Here is a 22,802-nt window from a genome sequence, read left to right on the forward strand (position 1 = left end):
ATACTATATTTACCATTTGTTCTTACTTCTTACACAATTTAATGAAAACTCTTCACTCTTGTGTGACATACTCTTTACCCTTGTGTGACTGTTTGACATACTCTTTACCCTGGTGTGACTGTTTGACATACTCTTTACCCTGGTGTGACTGTTTGACATACTATATACCCTGCTGTGACTGTTTGACATACTCTTTACCCTGGTGTGACTGTTTGACATACTGTATACCCTTGTGTGACTGTTTGACATACTCTTTACCCTGGTGTGACTGTTTGACATACTCAAAACCTTGTGTGACTGTTTGACATATTCTTTACCCTGGTGTGACTGTTTGACATACTTTTTACCCTAGTGTGACTGTTTGCCTTACTCTTTACCCTGGTGTGACTGTTTGACATACTCTATATCCTAGTGTGACTGTTTGCCTTACTCAAAACCTTGTGTGACTGTTTGACATACTCTACACCCTTGTGTGACTGTTTGACATACTCTTTACCCTTGTGTGACTGTTTGACATTTTCTATATCCTAGTGTGACTGTTTGCCTTACTCAAAACCTTGTGTGACTGTTTGACATATTCTTTACCCTGGTGTGACTGTTTGACATACTCAAAACCTTGTGTGACTGTTTGACATATTCTTTACCCTGGTGTGACTGTTTGACATACTTTTTACCCTGGTGTGATGGTGTGACATACTCTTTACCCTGGTGTGACTGTTTGACATACTCTTTACCCTGGTGTGACTGTTTGAGATACTCAAAACCTTGTGTGACTGTTTGACATATTCTTTACCCTGGTGTGACTGTTTGACATAATCTATACCTGGTATTAGTGTTTGACATACTCTTTACCCTGGTGTGACTGTTTGGCATACTCTATACCCTAGTGTGACTGTTTGCCTTACTCTTTACCCTGGTATGACTGTTTGACATACTCTATACCCTAGTGTGACTGTTTGCCTTACTCTTTACCCTGGTGTGACTGTTTGACATACTCTATACCCTAGTGTGACTGTTTGCCGTACTCTTTACCCTGGTGTGACTGTTTGACATACTCTATACCCTAGTGTGACTGTTTGACATACTCTATACCCTGGTGTGACTGACATACTCTTTAAAATTCCTTTTTCCAGAACCTAATACTTACATGCTGTTTAACATCATATGTGTCATGATATCATTGATAAAGACAAACTGATAGATAATGAAAGTATTCCTATCAGTTTTATATTGAAGAAATAGAATTCTCTCTTGAAACCCAAACCATCAAATTTTCATGCCCTGGGTTCCTATTATGGCAAATATGATAGAGGTTATAGAGGAAATGCAGTCTAGTGGCAAACATCTACTGGTAGCTAAATACTACACATGGATTATTATATTTTTTGAAATTAGAAACTTGTTTATCAAATTCAGAAATTTAAAAATTCTTAATCAAATTCAGAAAGGTTAATGATGGTTGATTCAGTCGGAAGGAAAGAATGAAGGTCGAAGGCTCTAATACAATGTATTGTGTCTGTATGTGGTAGAGTGAGTTACACATGCATTTCAGGTGCAAGGCGTGTCTGTGTGAACATTACGTCACCTGCAGGTTAGCGTACAGTGTGGTAGACATGTGTTTCTGTCCCTGTTACAGCTGGTCCTGTTTATTTATGGTGTGCCAGGCGTCAATATTTACTCCCATTCTCTGGTCAATCTGTAAAATGTCATTGTTAAGTGCTCCATAGGTACATGTCATTTAGTGCTGGAAACAAAATCTACAGGAAAAATGCCAGCTAGATACAGTGATGTAAGCAGTATACAGTTTAACAGTATAATCAGGAATCATATTCAGAATTTGATTTTATCAACTTTTAGTGTACTAATTTTTCTTTATCTGACCCTTTTTACTGTAGATCAATCTGTTTATTTTTGAGGTCACTATGTAGTTAGTCGTCCAATGAAATTGACTCTTTTGACATTGACCTTTACATGAGATATTTATATTACACTGGTTTTTCTACTTCAGGTTTGATCCCTAATTTACTGTCAATTTTGATATTTCTCTCAAAATGTTGTTTTTTATGCCCTTCGATTTTTATCCTCATTATCCATTCTATGGACTTAATACAAATATTAATTATTATATCATACCTTGGATGATGTGGTGTTTAACGGTTCAGAGGTCAAGGTCATCACTATTTTTTATAAGAAATTTGTGAAAGAATTACTGGAAACATACCTAATTTGGCGCAATCACATTTTAGTGCATTATGGTTTTTTTGACAAAGATACGCAATAGTGACATAGTACATCAGTAAAAATTATTATATAAAAATTATTTGAAAATGTGCACTATCATATTTCAATGCAATTGCTTATTGTGGGCAGTCTTGTCTCACCGACATTCTTTGTTTTCTTTTGTAAAATTGAATGACATATGATAAATGATATCGGCTCAGTTTTACTCGGATACAGGGTGTTAATCATTGTATAGAGATAGTAATAGGAATATTCATTGAACAAACATATATTTGTTTTTGTTTTTCAGAATAATTCTGTGTATCTATAAACTGTAATGTATTTGTATTTGTTTTACAGAATACTACCCAGTATTTATAAATAATGGTGTATTTGTGTTTGTTTTACAGAATACTACCCAGTATCTATAAATAATTTGTGTTTGTGTATTTGTGTTGTGTTTTACAGAATACTACCCAGTATTTATAAATAATAGTGTATTTGTGTTTGTTTCACAGAATACTACCCAGTATCTATAAACTGTAGTGTATTTGTGTTTGTTTTACAGAATACTACCCAGTATCTATAAATAATATTGTATTTGTGTTTGTTTTACAGAATACTACCCAGTATCTATAAATAATGGTGTATTTGTGTTTGTTTTACAGAATACTACCCAGTATTTATAAATAATGGTGTATTTGTGTTTGTTTTACAGAAAACTACCCAGTATCTATAAACTGTAGTGTATTTGTGTTTGTTTTACAGAATACTACCCAGTATCTATAAACTGTAGTGTATTTGTGTTTGTTTTACAGAATACTACCCAGTATCTATAAATAATGGTGTATTTGTGTTTGTTTTACAGAAAACTACCCAGTATCTATAAACTGTAGTGTATTTGTGTTTGTTTTACAGAATACTACCCAGTATCTATAAATAATGGTGTCTTTGTGTTTGTTTTACAGAATACTACCGGGTATCAATAAATTTTACTGACTTGACTTATGATCCTACACTAGAAGTTAGCGGCAGTGCTGCCTTCACCAGACTTGCTAACCCCATCTCACAAGCCATTGAGAACTTGTTTAGGAACGTAGATGGAGACCAATATGCTGTTGTTATCAAGTTCAGGTAAATATAATGGTCCAATTGAACCTCAGTTTCATCTGGCTGGCTTTATTAATTGCAGCACATTGTTCATAGTGACAATAAACCTGTCTGGTAAAAAGTCTGAAATATCTTTTGATACCTGTAGAATGATTATAAACTAGTCATGATGATAATGTTGAAACTGACTATACTTTTTCTTAGGTGCAAAATCACAGTAGACTTCTTTCACGATGTGAAAAATGAAACTGACTCTTGATTTTCACAGGGGTTAAACCACCAGATACTGACTCTATGATTATAAAATTGAAACTAACCTTACATTTTTATGGGTGTTAAATGACTGGATAGTGACTCTGTGATGATCAAATTGAAACAGATTATACTTTTTCACAGATGTGAAATCATTGGAGACAGACTCTGTGATGAAAATGAAACTGACTATACTTTTTCACAGGTGTTAAATCACTGGAGATAAACTCTATGATGATAAATTGAAACATACTATTCATTTTCATAAATGTAAATCACTTGATACTGACTGTTATGATAAAAATGAAACTGGTTATACATTTTCACAGATGTGAAACTACTGGAGACTGACTCTACGATGAAAATGAAACAGACTATACTTTTTCACAGGTGTTAAATCACTAGATACTGACTCCATGATGATAACAGAAATCGACACAGAATTCCAGAAAGCTTTTGAAAGTTAAATATTTGGTCATACCAAAGTAATAACCCAGCTGTAAAACCGTCACAGAGGGACTCTGAGTACTGAATGAGATCTGCTGATGTATGTGAATTTTTTAAACCGTTTTATTGACTGTTCAACATACCACAGACTCAGGCTTAGGGTCTCCTTACTCAAAAATACAACAGAGCTAAGGGCTGGCTTGAGGGAAAGATACATGAACTTTTATTAGTTTTATTTTTCTGATATGTAAAACTGAAAAAACCTAGCTACAGCAGGAAACATATTGATTTTGAGGTTTACAAAGCAAAATTATGACTGATTTTACATTAAGATAGAGCTGATGGATATTCATTTAGGTTTAAATATGTGTGTGTAAACATGTTAGATAAAGAAATAAATAAAAATGTTTTAATGCAAAAATACTAATGACTTATTTGCAACAAAATGGTAAGGATTAAAAGAATTTTGCTGTTTTTCTGTCTTTCCTGTCTGCCCATCTGTTTATTTATTTTGTCAGAGTTATGTCCCTTCTATAGAATTATTGATGCATTGTTCTTAGATGAATTACAGATTATCTCTGACACTATATTAGGGGATGAGCTTATTGAAGGAATATGAAAGGGCATCTGTACTTTTCACCACGCATCAGTTTGTTACTAGTTTGATACAAATTTGTTATTGTTGATGTTATGTCTCTTTATGCGAGATATCTGACTGTGATATAAGAATTCCTGTATGTTACAGCCATTATAACTTTTTTGTTAATGTTGTATGAAGTGTGGAAAGTATGAATTATCCTTACGACTATCCTGTGGTTTGTGTACATCAAGGTTATGAAAGAGCTTAATCATTTTACAGTATATGGTTAACTGTAAAAACATTTAAAAGATGAGGTAGAATAAATATCAGGTGATGGTGTGTTATTTTAATATGGCTAAAAAAGGAAAGGATTAATGCTTTCAATTTAATTTTATTTTCAAAATTTTTATTAAAACATTAATATGGAAATCAGCTGACAGCTCTAGTTTCTGTTTATAAATGGCTGTCTCCCTCTAACTAGATAAACATTCTGTACTGCCAATTAGTTTGACCTTTTGACCTGATCAGCGAGCTATTTACAAACAATAAAACAAATGTCCTGTCATGAGTTTTAACCATTTGAAGTAAAGTTGAATAACATTAGGACACTTACCTCAAATACTTGAAAACAAGAGAGATTTAGTTCCCTATCACCCTCTTCAAACATGATCCTTAACTTTGGGCATCAAAGATGTTGAGGTTATCCTTTATGTAAACAAAACTGTCTTTTAATAAAAAAGACAAGCAAGTGCTACCAGGCTTCAAACATTTCTACTCCCTAATTAAGGATCCATTCACCGAAGGACAAAATGGTTTTATTTTACAGTAACGGTTTTAGTTTCCATTCTGTAAGGTTTAGGTCAGAGGTCAGATTTTGTGAATGACATCTCCACCATTTTACTCCAATAATCGGTGTTCCTTGCTGATGACGAATGGAGAGATTGCATGTTAGAGGTGTTGTTGGCCCGCCTAATTGGCTGACATTTCAAACGCACGGTTCTAAGCGGTGTCTGCTCATCAAATCAAATAAAACTTGCTGTAATTGAAATTCAAAAAAAGGCCAGGGAGCAAGGAATGGCCTTTAAACTATTACATATATACTTTCTGAGATAAGTGACAAAGTTTTAGAATATAATACATGTAACTTCATGCTGGCAGTCAATGTTGGTGTAATGTCCTATCAGTGCAGAAGTCTGGCTTGGCTACCTTAAGGAGAAAGACGTTGGTCATTACTCATAATTCTTTCCATCTCTGAACAGTAGCTAAGGGGGATGAATTGGAGATCACAGGTTTAAGCCGTAGCATAAAAAAAATTTGTTGTGAAGTCATCACTTCGCACTGTTTAAGCACGGTGGTGCACACACAGTGACTTTAGGGACTCGTCATGTTTTGTAGAACTGTCCGTCTAAGTTTTGTGATTTTCGTGATTTTCAGTCCCGGATCTTTGATTGTCACCTTTGACCTTGTAACGGATGGCAACTATGACCGTATGCAATTATATAACACGTTATTAAGTGCAGTAAACAGCGGAAGTATAGCTCCCTACCGGGTCAGCCCTGTTGGATTCAACTTCCGACCTCTACAAGGTAAGTCCTTGTTTCAACAAGTATTGTATTCATATACCTTTCCACATTTATTGAATTTAATTGGAATACCTATCATGATCATATTGTTTAAAGATAATATTTTGATGTACCCGCTGATTGAAGGAGATGGTGAGGGGAGGGCGTGGGGGAGGGGGAATACAATTTTTTTTTCTGTCAGATTGTACTTGTGCAGCAGTCTTGGTATTGTAATTATGTTTTCATTCAATAGATTCATGATGAATCACTGTTGTTCTTTGGATTTTCTGCTGTGCAATGTGGTTTACAAATATCAGTTTCTATTTAGATTTGATTAAGATATTAACATTTCTATTTTATAATTTTTCCGCAAGAAATAGATAAATCTGAAAGTGCAAAATATCAGCTATGGTATATGAAATAACATCACTGTATTAGTGTATCTGTAGGGGACGGAAGCCTTATGTATTGTTCTTTTATGGTTTTGGAAATTTTTAAACTAGGTTTTGACCAACTGATCTCTTAGGCAGGTTTCACAGTGGTTGGTTACCGAGGATTACCATACTTATCATGGAAAATGCCCCAGGGCTGGGGGAAGGTTTGATAAAGGACAATATGATAATTGTAGATCAGGCATTAGATATTTATAGACCTATCACTAAATATCATTTATAGATAGGTGTTGGTAAAAAGGGTAGTATTTTCTCATGAAATATAGTGCTAAGTTCTGTGTTTTGACAAACTTTTACAGTTTTTTTGATGGTTGAAGAAACCTGTATTGTTCTGTGTCCTTTTTGGATGAATTGTATTTACTATGTGTCAGTTAAGACAGCTTTAGAGAGCCAGGATTCAAAATCTCTGAAGCCCTTTTATCACCAATTTTAAAAGAGTTTTCCTCCTTCTGAAACTCACCACACAGTTCCAATAGTTGAAATGGTATTTAAAATAATCTTGGATGGGTAATATAGTGCCTTTGAAAAAGTACTGTAGTGAGGATACAACAGTACAAAGATCTCATCCCTGCTATCACACAGAACACCAGCAAAAGTCCAGTGTGGAGGCATTGCCATGGTGACATAAGGGCCATTTATTAGTTTTCATTTGATAAACAGCTCTTTCTTTACCTGCAAATTGTAGATAAAGTATAAATTGTATCAATCTTAACGTTGCTCGGAATTTTAGAATGGCCTTTTCCACCTGAATAGTGAAATGGTTTTAAATGTAAGGATTAAACAATGAAAGATTTCAAAATAAGTTTTGTTTTTTGAATATTTGAGTTTGCAGTTAAGGGGATATAGAAACATTGGTCGATCAATAATGAAAATACTCATTAGTCACTTATATTACATTAAAGATAAGAAGTAGTGATAAAACATATTATCAAACTCTACATGGATTTGTTGGCATCTAAATGATTCTCAAAAGAGAAACATGTCATTTCAGTTATAATGACCTAACAATTTTTCAAATGGTTTGAGTCATAGCTAGCATCAAAGATGAATACTGAGCTCTGAATGTGCTGAGTGTACGCTTCACCTTGATCAACTGAGGTTTGAGGTGTCGTTGTTAGTAGTGTATAGTTGATTAATGGAGAAAAGGTTAGATAACTCTTACTAATGAACTTTCAGGTGAGCCCAGAGGTAATAAGATCAGAGATATGGTCAAAACAGTCACACGACCTTTGACCCGTACCTGCTGGCTACTGGTAATAAGTCTGCCATAGTATACCACGCCTATTTATATAGGTACAGAGACAGATGATTGTCGACAGCCTGGTACAAGTTCTGTGTACATAAATCCTGTATTCTCTGTAGAATAAAATGCATACAGTGTCATGGAACATTTGAAACATATCACAGCAGAAGAGTAGATCAAATATCTCGGAACTTCTCAAAATTTTTTGACTGTAAAGTTTTATTTGTGTGCAACGTCAGTTTTCATCATTTGATGACTCATACAAATTAGATAATTTGGTACTACCGTATTTACCATTCAGCTAGCCCAGGGATGCTGCACACTATTGGGTAGACTGTGTTACAGGACAGTTAAATAATTCCATCGGTTTTTCTTTTTGACTTATCAGTATATTCTGTTGGGCTTATTACTGGACAGTGGCTTAATTGATGGATAATACATATTGCCATATAATATGTTGTGTGATGGAGGATTTTGATAGATTTCATACACTCACAAGTTGAAAGGTCTACGACAAAGAGATTAAAACATGTGAAGTTATCTTCCTAATCAGTGAAAATTGAAAGAGAAAAACAATTGTCACATTCATAACATTATAAATCACTTAAGAAAGTTTATAAAACTTTATAATTGTGTGTAGCATCACCACACAACTTATGTCTTGTAATGGTAGCAGGACAGTCACCATAAGATCTTATATAAATCTGAAGCCATCCTTGTGAACATATCAAGATAGTTCCTTGATCTTCTGAAAAACATCACTGGTAGAATGATGTGGACAGTTAAGGACAGAGGAGTTGAAAACCTTCGGATGTCTGGCCAGTTCCTATAGAGATGAATCTGGAGCACCTGTTCCCATAATGCATTGTAAAGTCTACTTGTTATAGTTAGAAGATGTTACGTATAGGGAATAGATAAAGTATTAATTTGACTTAAAATTGAAGTTTCCTGAGCAACAATTTGTTTGCACTATGTACATGGATGGCTCTGAAATAAGTAATTAGATGAAGTAGCCTTCCTGTCGGGTTGTAGGGAGAGTGGGGAAGGGAAATCTGATGTCATAATGAGTCGAGTGATGCAAACAGGATGTTAAAGCATAAAAGAACCAGCAATCATGGGATGTTATATAATATTTGGTTAACTGATGGAAGGCTGGAAGTTTAAAGTGATGTGTAGCTGTAGAATCCTATTGTCTTGTCCTAATGATAAATATGAAGCTGTAGAAACTTTTGTCTTGTTCTAATGATAAATATGTAGCTGTAGAATTCTATTGTCTTGTCCTAATGATAAATATGTAGCTGTAGAATCCTATTGCCATTGTTCTAATGATAAATATGTAGCTGTAGAATCCTATTGTCTTGTCCTAATGATAAATGTGTAACTGTAGAATTCTATTGCCATTGTCCTAATGATAAATATGAAGCTGTAGAATCCGTTTGTCTTGTCCTAATGATAAATGTGTAACTGTAGAATTCTATTGCCATTGTCCTAATGATAAATATGAAGCTGTAGAAACTTTTGTCTTGTTCTAATGATAAATATGTAGCTGTAGAATACTATTGTCTTGTCCTAATGATAAATATGTAGCTGTAGAATCATATTGTCTTGTCCTTATGATAAATATGAAGCTGTAGAATCCTATTGTCTAGTCCTAATGATAAATATGAAGCTGTAGAATCCTATTGTCTTGTCCTAATGATAAATATGAAGCTGTAGAATCCTATTGTCTTGTCCTAATGATAAATATGTAGCTGTAGAATCCTATTGTCTTTTCCTAATGATAAATATGTAGCTGTAGAATCCTATTGTCTTGTTCTAATGATAAATATGTAGCTGTAGAATACTATTCTCTTGTCCTAATGATAAATATGTAGCTGTAGAATCATATTGTCTTGTCCTAATGATAAATATGAAGCTGTAGAATCCTATTGTCTAGTCCTAATGATAAATATGAAGCTGTAGAATCCTATTGTCTTGTCCTAATGATAAATATGAAGCTGTAGAATCCTATTGTCTTGTCCTAATGATAAATATGAAGCTGTAGAATCCTATTGTCTTGTCCTAATGATAAATATGTGTAAACTGTCTGTCCTAATGATAAATGTGTAACTGTTGTCTTGTCCTAATGATAAATGTGTAACTGTAGAATCCTATTGCCATTGTCCTAATGATAAATATGAAGCTGTAGAATGTAATGATAAATATGTAGCTGTAGAATCCTATTGTCTTGTCCTACTGGTAAATATGAAGCTGTAGAATCCTATTGTCTTGTCCTAATGATAAATATGTAGCTGTAGAATCCTATTGTCTTGTCCTAATGATAAATATGAAGCTGTAGAATCATATTGTCTTGTCCTAATGATAAATATGAAGCTGTAGAATCCGTTTGTCTTGTCCTAATGATAAATGTGTAACTGTAGAATTCTATTGCCATTGTCCTAATGATAAATATGAAGCTGTAGAATCCTTTGTCTTGTCCTAATGATAAATATGTAACTGTAGAATCCTATTGTCTTGTCCTAATGATAAATATGTAGCTGTAGAATCCTATTGTCTTGTCCTAATGATAAATATGTGTAACTGTCCTAATGATAAATATTCTATCCTATTGTCTTGTCCTAATGATAAATGTGTAACTGTAGAATCCTATTGCCATTGTCCTAATGATAAATATGAAGCTGTAGAAACTTTTGTCCTAATGATAAATATGTACTGTAGTCCTAATGATAAATATGTAGCTGTAGAATCCTATTGTCTTGTCCTAATGATAAATATGAAGCTGTAGAATCCTTTTGTCTTGTCCTGATGATAAATGTGTAACTGTAGAATCCTATTGCCATTGTCCTAATGATAAATATGAAGTTGTAGAAACTTTTGTCTTGTTCTAATGATAAATATGTAGCTGTAGAATCCTTTTGTCTTGTCCTAATGATAAATATGAAGCTGTAGAATCCTATTGTCTTGTCCTAATGATAAATGTGTAACTGTAGAATCCTATTGCCATTGTCCTAATGATAAATATGAAGCTGTAGAAACTTTTGTCTTGGCCTAATGATAAATATGTAGCTGTAGAATCATATTGTCTTGTCCTAATGGTAAATATGATGCTGTAGAATCCTATTGTCTTGTCCTAATGATAAATAGCTGTAGAATCATATTGTCTTGTCCTAATGATAAATATGAAGCTGTAGAATCTATTGTCTTGTCCTAATGCTAAATATGAAGCTGTAGAATCCTATTGTCTTGTCCTAATGATAAATATGAAGCTGTAGAATCCTATTGTCTTGTCCTAATGATAAATGTGTAACTGTAGAATTCTATTGCCATTGTCCTAATGATAAATATGTAGCTGTAGAATCCTATTGTCTTGTCCTAATGATAAATATGAAGCTGTAGAATCCTTTTGTCTTGTCCTGATGATAAATGTGTAACTGTAGAATCCTATTGCCATTGTCCTAATGATAAATATGAAGCTGTAGAATCCTATTGTCTTGTCCTAATGATAATGATAAATATGATAAATATGAAGCTGTAGAATCCTATTGTCTTGTCCTAATGATAAATGTGTAACTGTGAATTCTATTAAATATGTAGCTGTAGAATCCTATTGTCTTGTCCTAATGATAAATATGAAGCTGTAGAATCCTTTTGTCTTGTCCTGATGATAAATGTGTAACTGTAGAATCCTATTGCCATTGTCCTAATGATAAATATGAAGTTGTAGAAACTTTTGTCTTGTTCTAATGATAAATATGAAGCTGTAGAATCCTTTTGTCTTGTCCTAATGATAAATATGAAGCTGTAGAATCCTATTGTCTTGTCCTAATGATAAATGTGTAACTGTAGAATCCTATTGCCATTGTCCTAATGATAAATATGAAGCTGTAGAATCCTATTGTCTTGTCCTAATGATAAATATGAAGCTGTAGAATCCTATTGTCTTGTCCTAATGATAAATATGTAGCTGTAGAATCCTATTGTCTTGTCCTAATGATAAATATGAAGCTGTAGAATCCTTTTGTCTTGTCCTAATGATAAATGTGTAACTGTAGAATCCTATTGTCTTGTCCTAATGATAAATGTGTAACTGTAGAATCCTATTGCCATTGTCCTAATGATAAATATGAAGCTGTAGAAACTTTTGTCTTGTTCTAATGATAAATATGTAGCTGTAGAATCCTATTGTCTTGTCCTACTGGTAAATATGAAGCTGTAGAATCCTATTGTCTTGTCCTAATGATAAATATGAAGCTGTAGAATCCTATTGTCTTGTCCCTATTGTCTTGTCCTGATGATAAATGTGTAACTGTAGAATCCTATTGCCATTGTCCTAATGATAAATATGAAGTTGTGAAACTTTTGTCCTAATGATAAATATGAAGCTGTAGAATCCTTTTGTCTTGTCCTAATGATAAATATGAAGCTGTAGAATCCTATTGTCTTGTCCTAATGATAAATGTGTAACTGTAGAATCCTATTGCCATTGTCCTAATGGTAAATATGATGCTGTAGAATCCTATTGTCTTGTCCTAATGATAAATATGTAGCTGTAGAATCATATTGTCTTGTCCTAATGATAAATATGAAGCTGTAGAATCATATTGTCTTGTCCTAATGATAAATATGAAGCTGTAGAATCCTATTGTCTTGTCCTAATGATAAATATGAAGCTGTAGAATCCTATTGTCTTGTCCTAATGATAAATATGAAGCTGTAGAATTCTATTGCCATTGTCCTAATGATAAATATGAAGCTGTAGAATTCTATTGCCATTGTCCTAATGATAAATATGAAGCTGTAGAATCCTATTGTCTTGTCCTAATGATAAATATGAAGCTGTAGAATCCTATTGTCTTGTCCTAATGATAAATATGTAACTGTAGAATCCTATTGCCAATGTCCTAATGATGAAATAATAATATTTAATCTCAAAGAAAGTTTTCATAAGTGAAAAACATCCAACCATTCTAAAAAAGATAGCATTTTTAATCCATAGTTACAAGTTGACCAGACAGATACATTTGGTACATGATCCACATTACATATAAAATTGAATTATAAGATTTATATTTCTTGGATTTCATTTGTCTGTGGATTTAAGAAATGTTTAAATATGCGTAGAGGTGTACTTGGTAGACATGGAAGTCAATGAATACATTATGGAATGTTGTCTTTATTTAGACTAACTAGGACTTCACTGTGTACCAAAAAAACCTGTACTTAACATGCATTCGCTACATGTTGTAATATCTTGTACACAAATCGGTAACAGGAGCGTGCGTGACAGGTGTACATGTAGAAAGTGCCTGACTGGCGGGGATGTATACAAAATGTACCTATATATATGTTGCATAAACATCATTATCAACTGGATATAGGGCGGAGATAATTGACCAACAGAGACTGAAAGAATAATCAGAGTTTTGATATTTTGTTCTAGGATATATTTAGGTATTTCATGGTTGATTCGTGGGTTTCATGTTTTTTTTTAAATTTCTTTTTTTTATATGAAAATGTCAGCAGGGTTCATTAAGGTCACATCTCTGTTGATTAATCTCTGCTGGGAAACGTGGTTGTTTAGGTAATGGATTTCAGCACCATGGTTGTTTACATCTAGATGATTACAAACACCTGTGGCTTAATTGTTCCTTCCTTAATATGTTTGTTGATTTCACCATTTTAAAAGTTTGGTTTATAAAAATTTGAATATTTGTTTGTTTGCATGGTTGATTCAACCCTTGGCCCCTCTTAGCTAGGTGGGAACTGTCTTTGTAATAGATAGATGGTACCTCAGTGAACATAAAAGGGAGACCCATTGCATACTGTTTAAGCATTCAGAAAAAAGTACTTTGTCCAAGGATTCCACAACAGCAGTCTGGATGGTCCATGACTTCAACTTCGTGAGAAACACAAACATACCCAGAGAAGAGAACAAACTTTGAAGGTCCTTAATGAGATGTCATTTTTACTAGGCTATCATTACCCCTATAATATTTGAAAACATGACAAAAAGCCTGGTTGAAACATTTCAGAAGATATAGGAAAATATTGGAAATTGAAAATGAGGGGAAAAAAAGCATTCAAAGGACCATTCTGCTTTGTCCTGATTTTCAGCGAGACTAATGGGAAAATCTTATGTTTGATACAGCATTTACATGTACAGGATCCTCTTTCTTGAAATAATTAAGATATTTTTTTGTACTCTCTGTAGCAAAGCTACAGTAAACGGTGGTTTAAGCGGGATTTGCCAGTGCCCCAAACTGCTAGATACAGTCAAATGTTCATTCATTTATGTTGTATTTTGTGTCAAATTAAAAACTGAAGTTAGAGCAATTTGTGTTGAAAAGAAAGACATGATAATTGATTTAAAAGGGCACTTGTTAAAATTTATTGTTGAAAGTCAGAGTGCAGAGACAAAATGACAAATATTTGTTCTTTACATCAAGGGAAGTTGGTGTTCGGCATCACCGAACTTTTCGTACAGTTTCACCATTAAAGCTTTAAATAATGTTTTTGTGGCCTTTGCTATTATTTGGGATTTTACATCATAGTAACAGCCATGGACATCTGATGAATAATACAGAATACAATGTCAACAGACCATTGGGCCACTAACAGTTGTTTTTATAGTGTCCTCACACTGAAATATCATAACCTGAACACAATACATATATGACTGTACACCAAACCATGTTCACATTATTATTTCTTTATTCAAATAAGGCTTAATGTCTGCTATTAAGACCTTTCTTCCTTTCAGCAGACAAGGGGACACATAATACTGACTAGGACCTAAACTTTTTTTGTGTATGCCATTCATTACTGTGCTATATTATCAGTATAATTGTCATGGCTTTGATACAGAACTCAAACCTTCATTTCTGTCTTATCTGTAATAATACTTGCTACTATAAGATTATTTACAGAAATCATGTGTTGTTGATGGGATCCACAGGTATGATAATCACTGACATGGACAATGTAAACATGCTGTTGTACATTGTATCACAAAGTACGTTAAAAAATTCTCTGATAATTATCTTCACTTACGTCATTCGGAACATGGTCGGGAAATCCAGCCCATAATTATATATTTTGTTAGATTTTAAGGTGAATAAGTCATGCTGTTGAATGCCTTACACAATTAGACAGAAAATCTCGGTAAGATTTTTAAGTTGGCGGCATTCTGTAGGAATGCTTCACTTCAGCCACAGCATCACTGACCTGCACCATTCTGTATAACCCATCTCTAGACTTCACCTAGTATAAATGTCAGCTACGATATGTCTGAAAATTACTTATCCAACTATCCGGATTTCTTGTCTGATAAAATGAATCATTTGTCTGGGGAACCATTGTTTTGTGATTTATGGGAGATCTGTCCGCCTTCTTGATGCTCAAGTGGGCATTTGTGGTGGATGAGACTTATGTTTCAAGGACTGTTTATAAGGCTTCTCTCTGCTTTGTTATAGATGTTATATTGAAACGTCGCGATTATCTTAAAGAGTGACTCTATCTTAAAGAGTGTCTCATTATATTGAAGTAGTAGTGTTATGCTGTTTCCTAGACACAAATCGGTCCTTTTAAAGTGTCACAGATTTTGTTGTCATTTTCTTTTGTAGTTTTGTTTCTGTGAGGAGTTGTTTCTAGTGCTTCCTTTCCACAGTGGCAGTCACTTAATTCTTATGTTTTGGTCAGTACAAATATATTCATGCTTATGTTGTAATGGTCAAATTAATCAGTATATCCTTATGTTGTGGTCTAATCCTCACCTTTGAAGTTGGTTTGTTGCTGAAATTACCTCATCCACAGTTAGTGCTTACAAATATTAAAAATTTGTTTATAAATGTGTTTAGTTTAAGGAGATACAAATATCATTTGTTTCATATTCCTTAGTTTTATATAAATTATGGTATGATTAAGATTTATAAACAGTTTTAATGGAAACACATGTCAATCTATACCAGGTACATTATGGAAATAAAGAACAGCCAATATATTTTAAGGAAACTGACATTATTTGCTATTGGAAGCTAGTTTCTGGAGAGTCTTATTAAAATAATGCATTGAAAGTTATAAATCTATAATTGTTTTAGTTTTCAAACTCATAAAATAGATTAAAGAATTTGTTTCATAAATATACATACATGTGACATTCTTAAAATGAACAACAAAGAGAAAGAAAGATAATGTTTTTATTTCCACTTTGACTTTTTGTTGTTCCTAAATACTGTATAACATTACAATGATGACAAACATGTTTGCAAGTTTGCTTTTTTACGACCAGCTCTGAATCATACACATAGGTTTAGTAATGGGGCGGATGCTGTCTGGGTTTACACAAAACTGCAAGCAAATTACAATCGCTCAAACAACATGGGAGGCTAAACAGAAATCATCATGCGTAAAATTACGATGAATAAATTGAAAAAAATGAAAAAAAATGTCTGTCACCGAATATTTCAGTAGCATTTGATAGGCAGTATAACTGATCCTGTGTTATGATGGTAAAGTATAATAACAATGAGCTGATATGAAAATGTCTGTAACACAGACACCGAAGTCTAATCCTCCGATAAGGCAAGGATTTAAGGGCCACCCTGCCCAGTGTCAGTCGAGACTGGGTCACACACTTTATCGCCCACCTGGCGAGTCTAGCTCGCTCCAGGTAGGAAGCTCACTACTTAGATATGTCAAACCTGTGATATTTGGTGAACAATTTAAATTGAAACTGTTTCAAGGGTTAAAGGTAAATTTTTTTTGCAGATAAGTTGAACAACAATTTACCTATGTGAATTATAGGTAATTTATATCTGTCAATCTCATTTCATAACTTATCGTTTTAAATGTAGACTGTATATACAATTTTTTAAAAAGACAGTTATTGGGTGATGAGGGGGTTGGCAAAGAAATGTTGCGGAAATGTATTCAAAGGTGAAGATGTTTCTACCCTTATATCATTTTCAGAATTGCAACCAAGATTTACATATCAAGAGTATTATTGAGTTACATACTGAAATGAAAATGCATTACACATATACATTTCCCAGACAGGCAAATCTTAGCGAAATCTTAAATGTATGAATGAAGTTAATTCTAAACTCAGCTTGCCAATGTCAAACTTTTGTCTGCTTGAATATCTCTTCAGTGCCTTATCAAATTTTCTAACCTCAGTGTTGGTTTTTATAAAGAAAACAGAACAGATATTTTAAGTGAGTGTAATGAGAGGGAGCAGGGTTAACTTATGTTATTGTACGGAGTGTGGCGGAGCATTTTCAGATATGCTGACTTGGTGTAGAATTTTTACAGAAAACACTAAAGTCTGGAGTGTGTGGCATGTGTGAGCTTTACAAGGAGAACATTCCTGTCATACGCTGGGATGGTTTCCGTGATTCTACCCCCAGTATCAACACAAGCCGATAGAAACTTGTCAGAAATCGTAGAGAAAAAACACAGACTTGTAAGAGGCAATATGGGATATAATCTCCTGTGTACTTGTCTGGATTTGCACTATTGAACTCTCACTGCATTAGTTACTGGGAAATAGTTGCAAACTGCATATTTCTATGTATACAATCTGAGGGACACAGGCTAAAAAAGGTCAGACAATGGTTCATGGCATCGTAAGATTTTTCTGTTGGTCAAGTTATCTGATGGGATTTTGTGTTTATTTTTAGAAATGATGCTAGGTTTCCACTGAACAGAAAAAAGATGTGTTTGACATTTATGGTCAGATTGGAGAGCTAATCTTTACTGTAAAATCTGAGGCCGAGGTTAAATATTTATAAACCAGTTAACAAGTGTGATATTATATTTACAATGCAGATAGATTGTTGTTTCTTTTAAAAATTGCACATAGTTTGACAGAAATATTTCTTATCAATAAACGTTTTAATCAGTGATTATGTTGTAATAGTCAAATGGGTAGTGATGTTGTTTGTTCCTTGTAATAAGCCCATGCCTGGTGATAAGCTTATCCCTATATATCTATATATATTACTGTTGAGAAAAATTTACTTTATTGCATGACCATCTGGGCTCATGAGTAAAATACAAATTATGTCTCAGAAGCAAGGATCAACTTACAGTAACGATTAAATCTTTAAATTCTCCAGCATGTTTGTCTCGCGGTGAATTTCTGACATAATTCAGATATGTTTCCAAATTCTGGTGTAGAAAATGTCTTAAAAAGATGTTGTTGAATTTGATTGAGTACGTTTTAGAAAAGCTAGAGTATGACATTTTAAGATTTATTTCAATTTGGTTTGTGACTGGTCACATGCAGTATCTTCCAGGAAGTCTTTGCTTTCACTTGTAATGAGGTTCTGTGTAATGTTTTGGAGATCAACGTGTTTTTCATAGAAATATATGACTAATTGCCAACACGGAAGGCGTCATATGAAACTACCACTCTCAGCATTCTCTTAAAACAAAAATGTGGAAAAAACTTGCGTGAATCATCGCATGAACCTCCTTCCATAATGTATTAGTCTGAAGGGAAGTTAAGGGTTTCAGTGACCATTGGCTGCATGACCTGCAGGTTTGTTTATGATGTCATTGTAAGTGAATAGTAAACATTTGTGATCAGCCCTTCCCTTATAGTTATGACTTGGATCATTTCAGCATATACCATGACAAAATAAAAATCAAGAAATGTTTACTTGCTGTTTAATTACTCAAACTTATTCTACCCTATTCATCCTTTGCATTAGAGAATAATATGATAATGACATTCTATCAAAAAAGAAAACAGAAATGTTGTGAAAACTGACAAATTCTGCACCTTGTATTTATCTCTGTGTTTGTTTGAATATTTGTCAGTTTTATTCAATTTTTAAAACTGACGTTGCATCCTGGATGGAATGTCCTATATTTTTTGATGATATATTAATTTGGATATTTGAAAATTGATAATATAGCTGTGTGTGAACCAGTTTTAAGTAAAAGCTAGCTCAGGACACTAGTTAATAATTCTGTATACTAACAATACTGTAGACCACTTAACTCTGGCAAATAACTTACTGGCAACCTATTATTTCTGTAGAAATTCCATCGTCATGACAACTCTGCAAAATATCTTTGTGTTCTATCAAATATTACTTCTGAAAGAACTCTTTTATAGCTACTTACGTGAATGTTTTCTGTTAATGTTTTTTCCACTAACGAGATGAAATTCAGGAATGCTGTAATAGAAAAGTATGGAAAACTGTTACAGGATACTGAAAAAACATGTACTCTCAATGTTTTTGAAGTCTGAATTGTATGTCTGTGTCAAATTGATGCCTACACAAGCTGTAAAAATAAAAGGATTTTTTTCCAGATTTGCAGCGTCCGTGATCAGAACAAAATTTTATGTTTTTATTGCAAAGATGAGCAAAGTTATATCGGCTTTCTGTACATGATGAATTTCATTGTCTAGGCTATAACTGGTGTGTGGGTGAGCTCTGTTACCTGTAGATACCAAGACTATTGCATAATGTGCAATGGTTAATATGGAGTTATGTCCCTTTGTTTAATTTTATACAGAATTTTGATACAGAATTATAGAATTTTGATATAGAATTTTGATATCGGGTTGAGAGTAATCTAGTTTGCTTGCATTAAGGCCTTAGCTGCCTAGTTCCTATCCTGTTTGGTTGAAGGAATCATATACATCATTGTCTAATTAAAGCCCTATACTTTTGACCCCAACTGGACCGTATCTGGTAATAACAAAAACCCACATAATTGTATATTTAATTAGCGTAACATCGTAAATTATTGCAAAGACATTAAAACTCAGAACAAACAAAACTAAGAGGCTAGAGAACATGCATCCTTGCCATATTATTTCCTGAAACATATTCAAACCAGAAAAAGGAGGAAAGAATATTAAAAAAAAAGTGCAAGACATCGTAATAGGTTCGATTGAGGCCCAAATCTTCATATCTTCTACAGAAACACATAAAAAATAGCCGAAAATTTTGCAGATTAAGGGGAACTCGATTTTGGTGCTATCCAGACAGACATTTAGCAGTTTCTTACAGCGGAATTAATGTTGTCCTAATGGTATTTTTCTGCATGTGATATGTTTCAGGTCTTGAAGGCTCAATTTATTTTTCACACATTTCCTACACAAACATATGGTGGTGAGGTCATCATAAAACCGGGCTTAAACCCAGCACATCTGTTTTATACCTTGGGATATTTTCATGTAATTCACATAACAGGTTACATATGGTTAGATGTCTTTCTTTACTAAAATTTTCTTTGGAATTTTAGCATAATTACCAAAACTTTGAGACACAAGAAATAGATTTTTCACAGAAACGGATTATGAATTTTTTTAACCAATTTCATGTTCATTTTTCATAATTTTATTTTCTTCTTGAGAATAAGGAAAAGAGGACACCTGGAAAATGACGTATATAGTATTCAATGTTAAATTTCTTCTTGAAAGATTCATTCCCGTCAGAAGGGCACTGTTTAATTTCTTGTAGATTTAGTCTTCGACTTCTGATATAAACTCAACCAAACAAATAGGCCACCTCTAGTAAAGGACACCTCTGTTATAAGGCCACCTCCAGTAAGGGACCAACTCTGTTATAAGGCCACCTCCAGTAAGAGACCATCTCTGTTAAAAAGCCCATATTTCCTCCTGTGTTTATCTTGCAATAAGCCTAAGAATGTTCAAAACCCACTCATATATATTTTTCAGAAGATTTATAAATGGTTTTGAATTCACTGCAATGTTGATCCACTGAGCTTGTCCTGTAATAAGCCCACCCTTTGACTTTGAGTCAGGATTTGTAAGGTGGACCTGGGCTAATAGAATTGCAATATCATTTGTGATAGAAGACTGATAGAAGACGTACCTTGGCAAAAGAAGAAAGGTAGATTGTTAATTTGATCTCGAGTCATATACAACGTTCTCGACAGTTTGGTTTAAGGAGTTAACCTATAATTGGATCCTTGGGAGTTCATTTTAAATCATTTTGTTGAAGGCATTATACAATGATGTGTCAGCGAAGTTGATTAATGATAATGCCTTTAATGTGTGATAATTGTGAATTTATATAAAGGACATTACAACCTTTTCTGGATCAACAGAGATTTGGTATATCATTTTCTATTGAAACAGTCTTTACTTTCCAGCATGCCATATTTATGTACAGTAGCTTACCAAACAGAACCTACTTAGTGACTGTTTCAATAACATGAAGATTTATAATGGACAGCAGAGGATGAAGTGGTGGAGAAAACCACTTGGTATGATTGGTGCCTTTACTTACAGGGGAGAGACCTAGTGTACAAACCTTAGATATATCTCCCTACTGTGATCAGTGCCTTTACTTACTGGGGAGAGACCTAGTGTACAAACCTTAGATATATCTCCCTACTGTGATCAGTGCCTTTACTTACTGGGGAGAGACCTAGTGTACAAACCTTAGATATATCTCCCTACTGTGATCAGTGCCTTTACTTACAGGGGAGAGACTTAGTGTACAAACCTTAGATATATCCTCCCTACTGTGATCGGTGCCTTTACTTACAGGGGAGAGACTTAGTGTACAAACCTTAGATATATCCCCCTAGTGTGATCAGTGCCTTTACTTACTGGGGAGAGACCTAGTGTACAAACCATAGATATATCTCCCTACTGTGATCAGTGCCTTTACTTACTGGGGAGAGACCTAGTGTACAAACCTTAGATATATCTCCCTACTGTGATCGGTGCCTTTACTTACAGGGGAGAGACCTAGTGTACAAACCTTAGATATATCTCCCTACTGTGATCAGTGCCTTTACTTACTGGGGAGAGACCAAGTGTACAAACCTTAGATATATCCTCCTACTGTGATCAGTGCCTTTACTTACTGGGGAGAGACTTAGTGTACAAACCTTAGATATATCTCCCTACTGTGATCAGTGCCTTTACTTACTGGGGAGAGACCTAGTGTACAAACCTTAGATATATCTCCCTACTGTGATCAGTGCCTTTACTTACTGGGGAGAGACCTAGTGTACAAACCTTAGATATATCCTCCTACTGTGATCAGTGCCTTTACTTACTGGGGAGAGACCTAGTGTACAAACCTTAGATATATCCTCCTACTGTGATCAGTGCCTTTACTTACTGGGGAGAGACCTAGTGTACAAACCTTAGATATATCCTACTGTGATCAGTGCCTTTACTTACTGGGGAGAGACCTAGTGTACAAACCTTAGATATATCTCCCTACTGTGATCAGTGCCTTTACTTACTGGGGAGAGACCTAGTGTACAAACCTTAGATATATCTCCCTACTGTGATCAGTGCCTTTACTTACTGGGGAGAGACCTAGTGTACAAACCTTAGATATATCCTCCTACTGTGATCAGTGCCTTTACTTACTGGGGAGAGACCTAGTGTACAAACCTTAGATATATCTCCCTACTGTGATCAGTGCCTTTACTTACTGGGGAGAGACCTAGTGTACAAACCTTAGATATATCTCCCTACTGTGATCAGTGCCTTTACTTACTGGGGAGAGACCTAGTGTACAAACCTTAGATATATCCTACTGTGATCATATACTGGGGAGAGACCTAGTGTACAAACCTTAGATATATCCTACTGTGATCAGTGCCTTTACTTACTGGGGAGAGACCTAGTGTACAAACCTTAGATATATCTCCCTACTGTGATCAGTGCCTTTACTTACTGGGGAGAGACCTAGTGTACAAACCTTAGATATATCCTCCTACTGTGATCAGTGCCTTTACTTACTGGGGAGAGACTTAGTGTACAAACCATAGATATATCCTCCTACTGTGATCAGTGCCTTTACTTACTGGGGAGAGACTTAGTGTACAAACCTTAGATATATCCTCCTACTGTGATCAGTGCCTTTATATCTAGTGTACAAACCTTAGGTATCCTCCTACTGTGATCAGTGCCTTTACTTACTGGGGAG

General features: G+C 34.3%; 1 protein-coding gene across 1 annotated transcript in view; it reads left to right on the top strand.

Annotated features, from left to right (window-relative positions):
• Positions 1-22,802, top strand: part of LOC132553268 (basement membrane-specific heparan sulfate proteoglycan core protein-like) — a 153,992-nt gene that overhangs the window by 41,468 nt on the left and 89,722 nt on the right. The window contains exons 4-5 of the mRNA XM_060217499.1: positions 3,189-3,354; positions 6,044-6,195. Coding sequence (XP_060073482.1) covers positions 3,189-3,354; positions 6,044-6,195 — 318 coding nt within the window. The remainder of the gene's footprint in view (positions 1-3,188; positions 3,355-6,043; positions 6,196-22,802) is intronic.

This window comes from Ylistrum balloti, unplaced genomic scaffold (genome assembly GCF_031769215.1).
Source record: "Ylistrum balloti isolate Yb309-2 unplaced genomic scaffold, AGI_CSIRO_Ybal_v1 Utg370312, whole genome shotgun sequence".
Classification (NCBI taxonomy): Eukaryota; Metazoa; Mollusca; class Bivalvia; order Pectinida; family Pectinidae; genus Ylistrum; species Ylistrum balloti.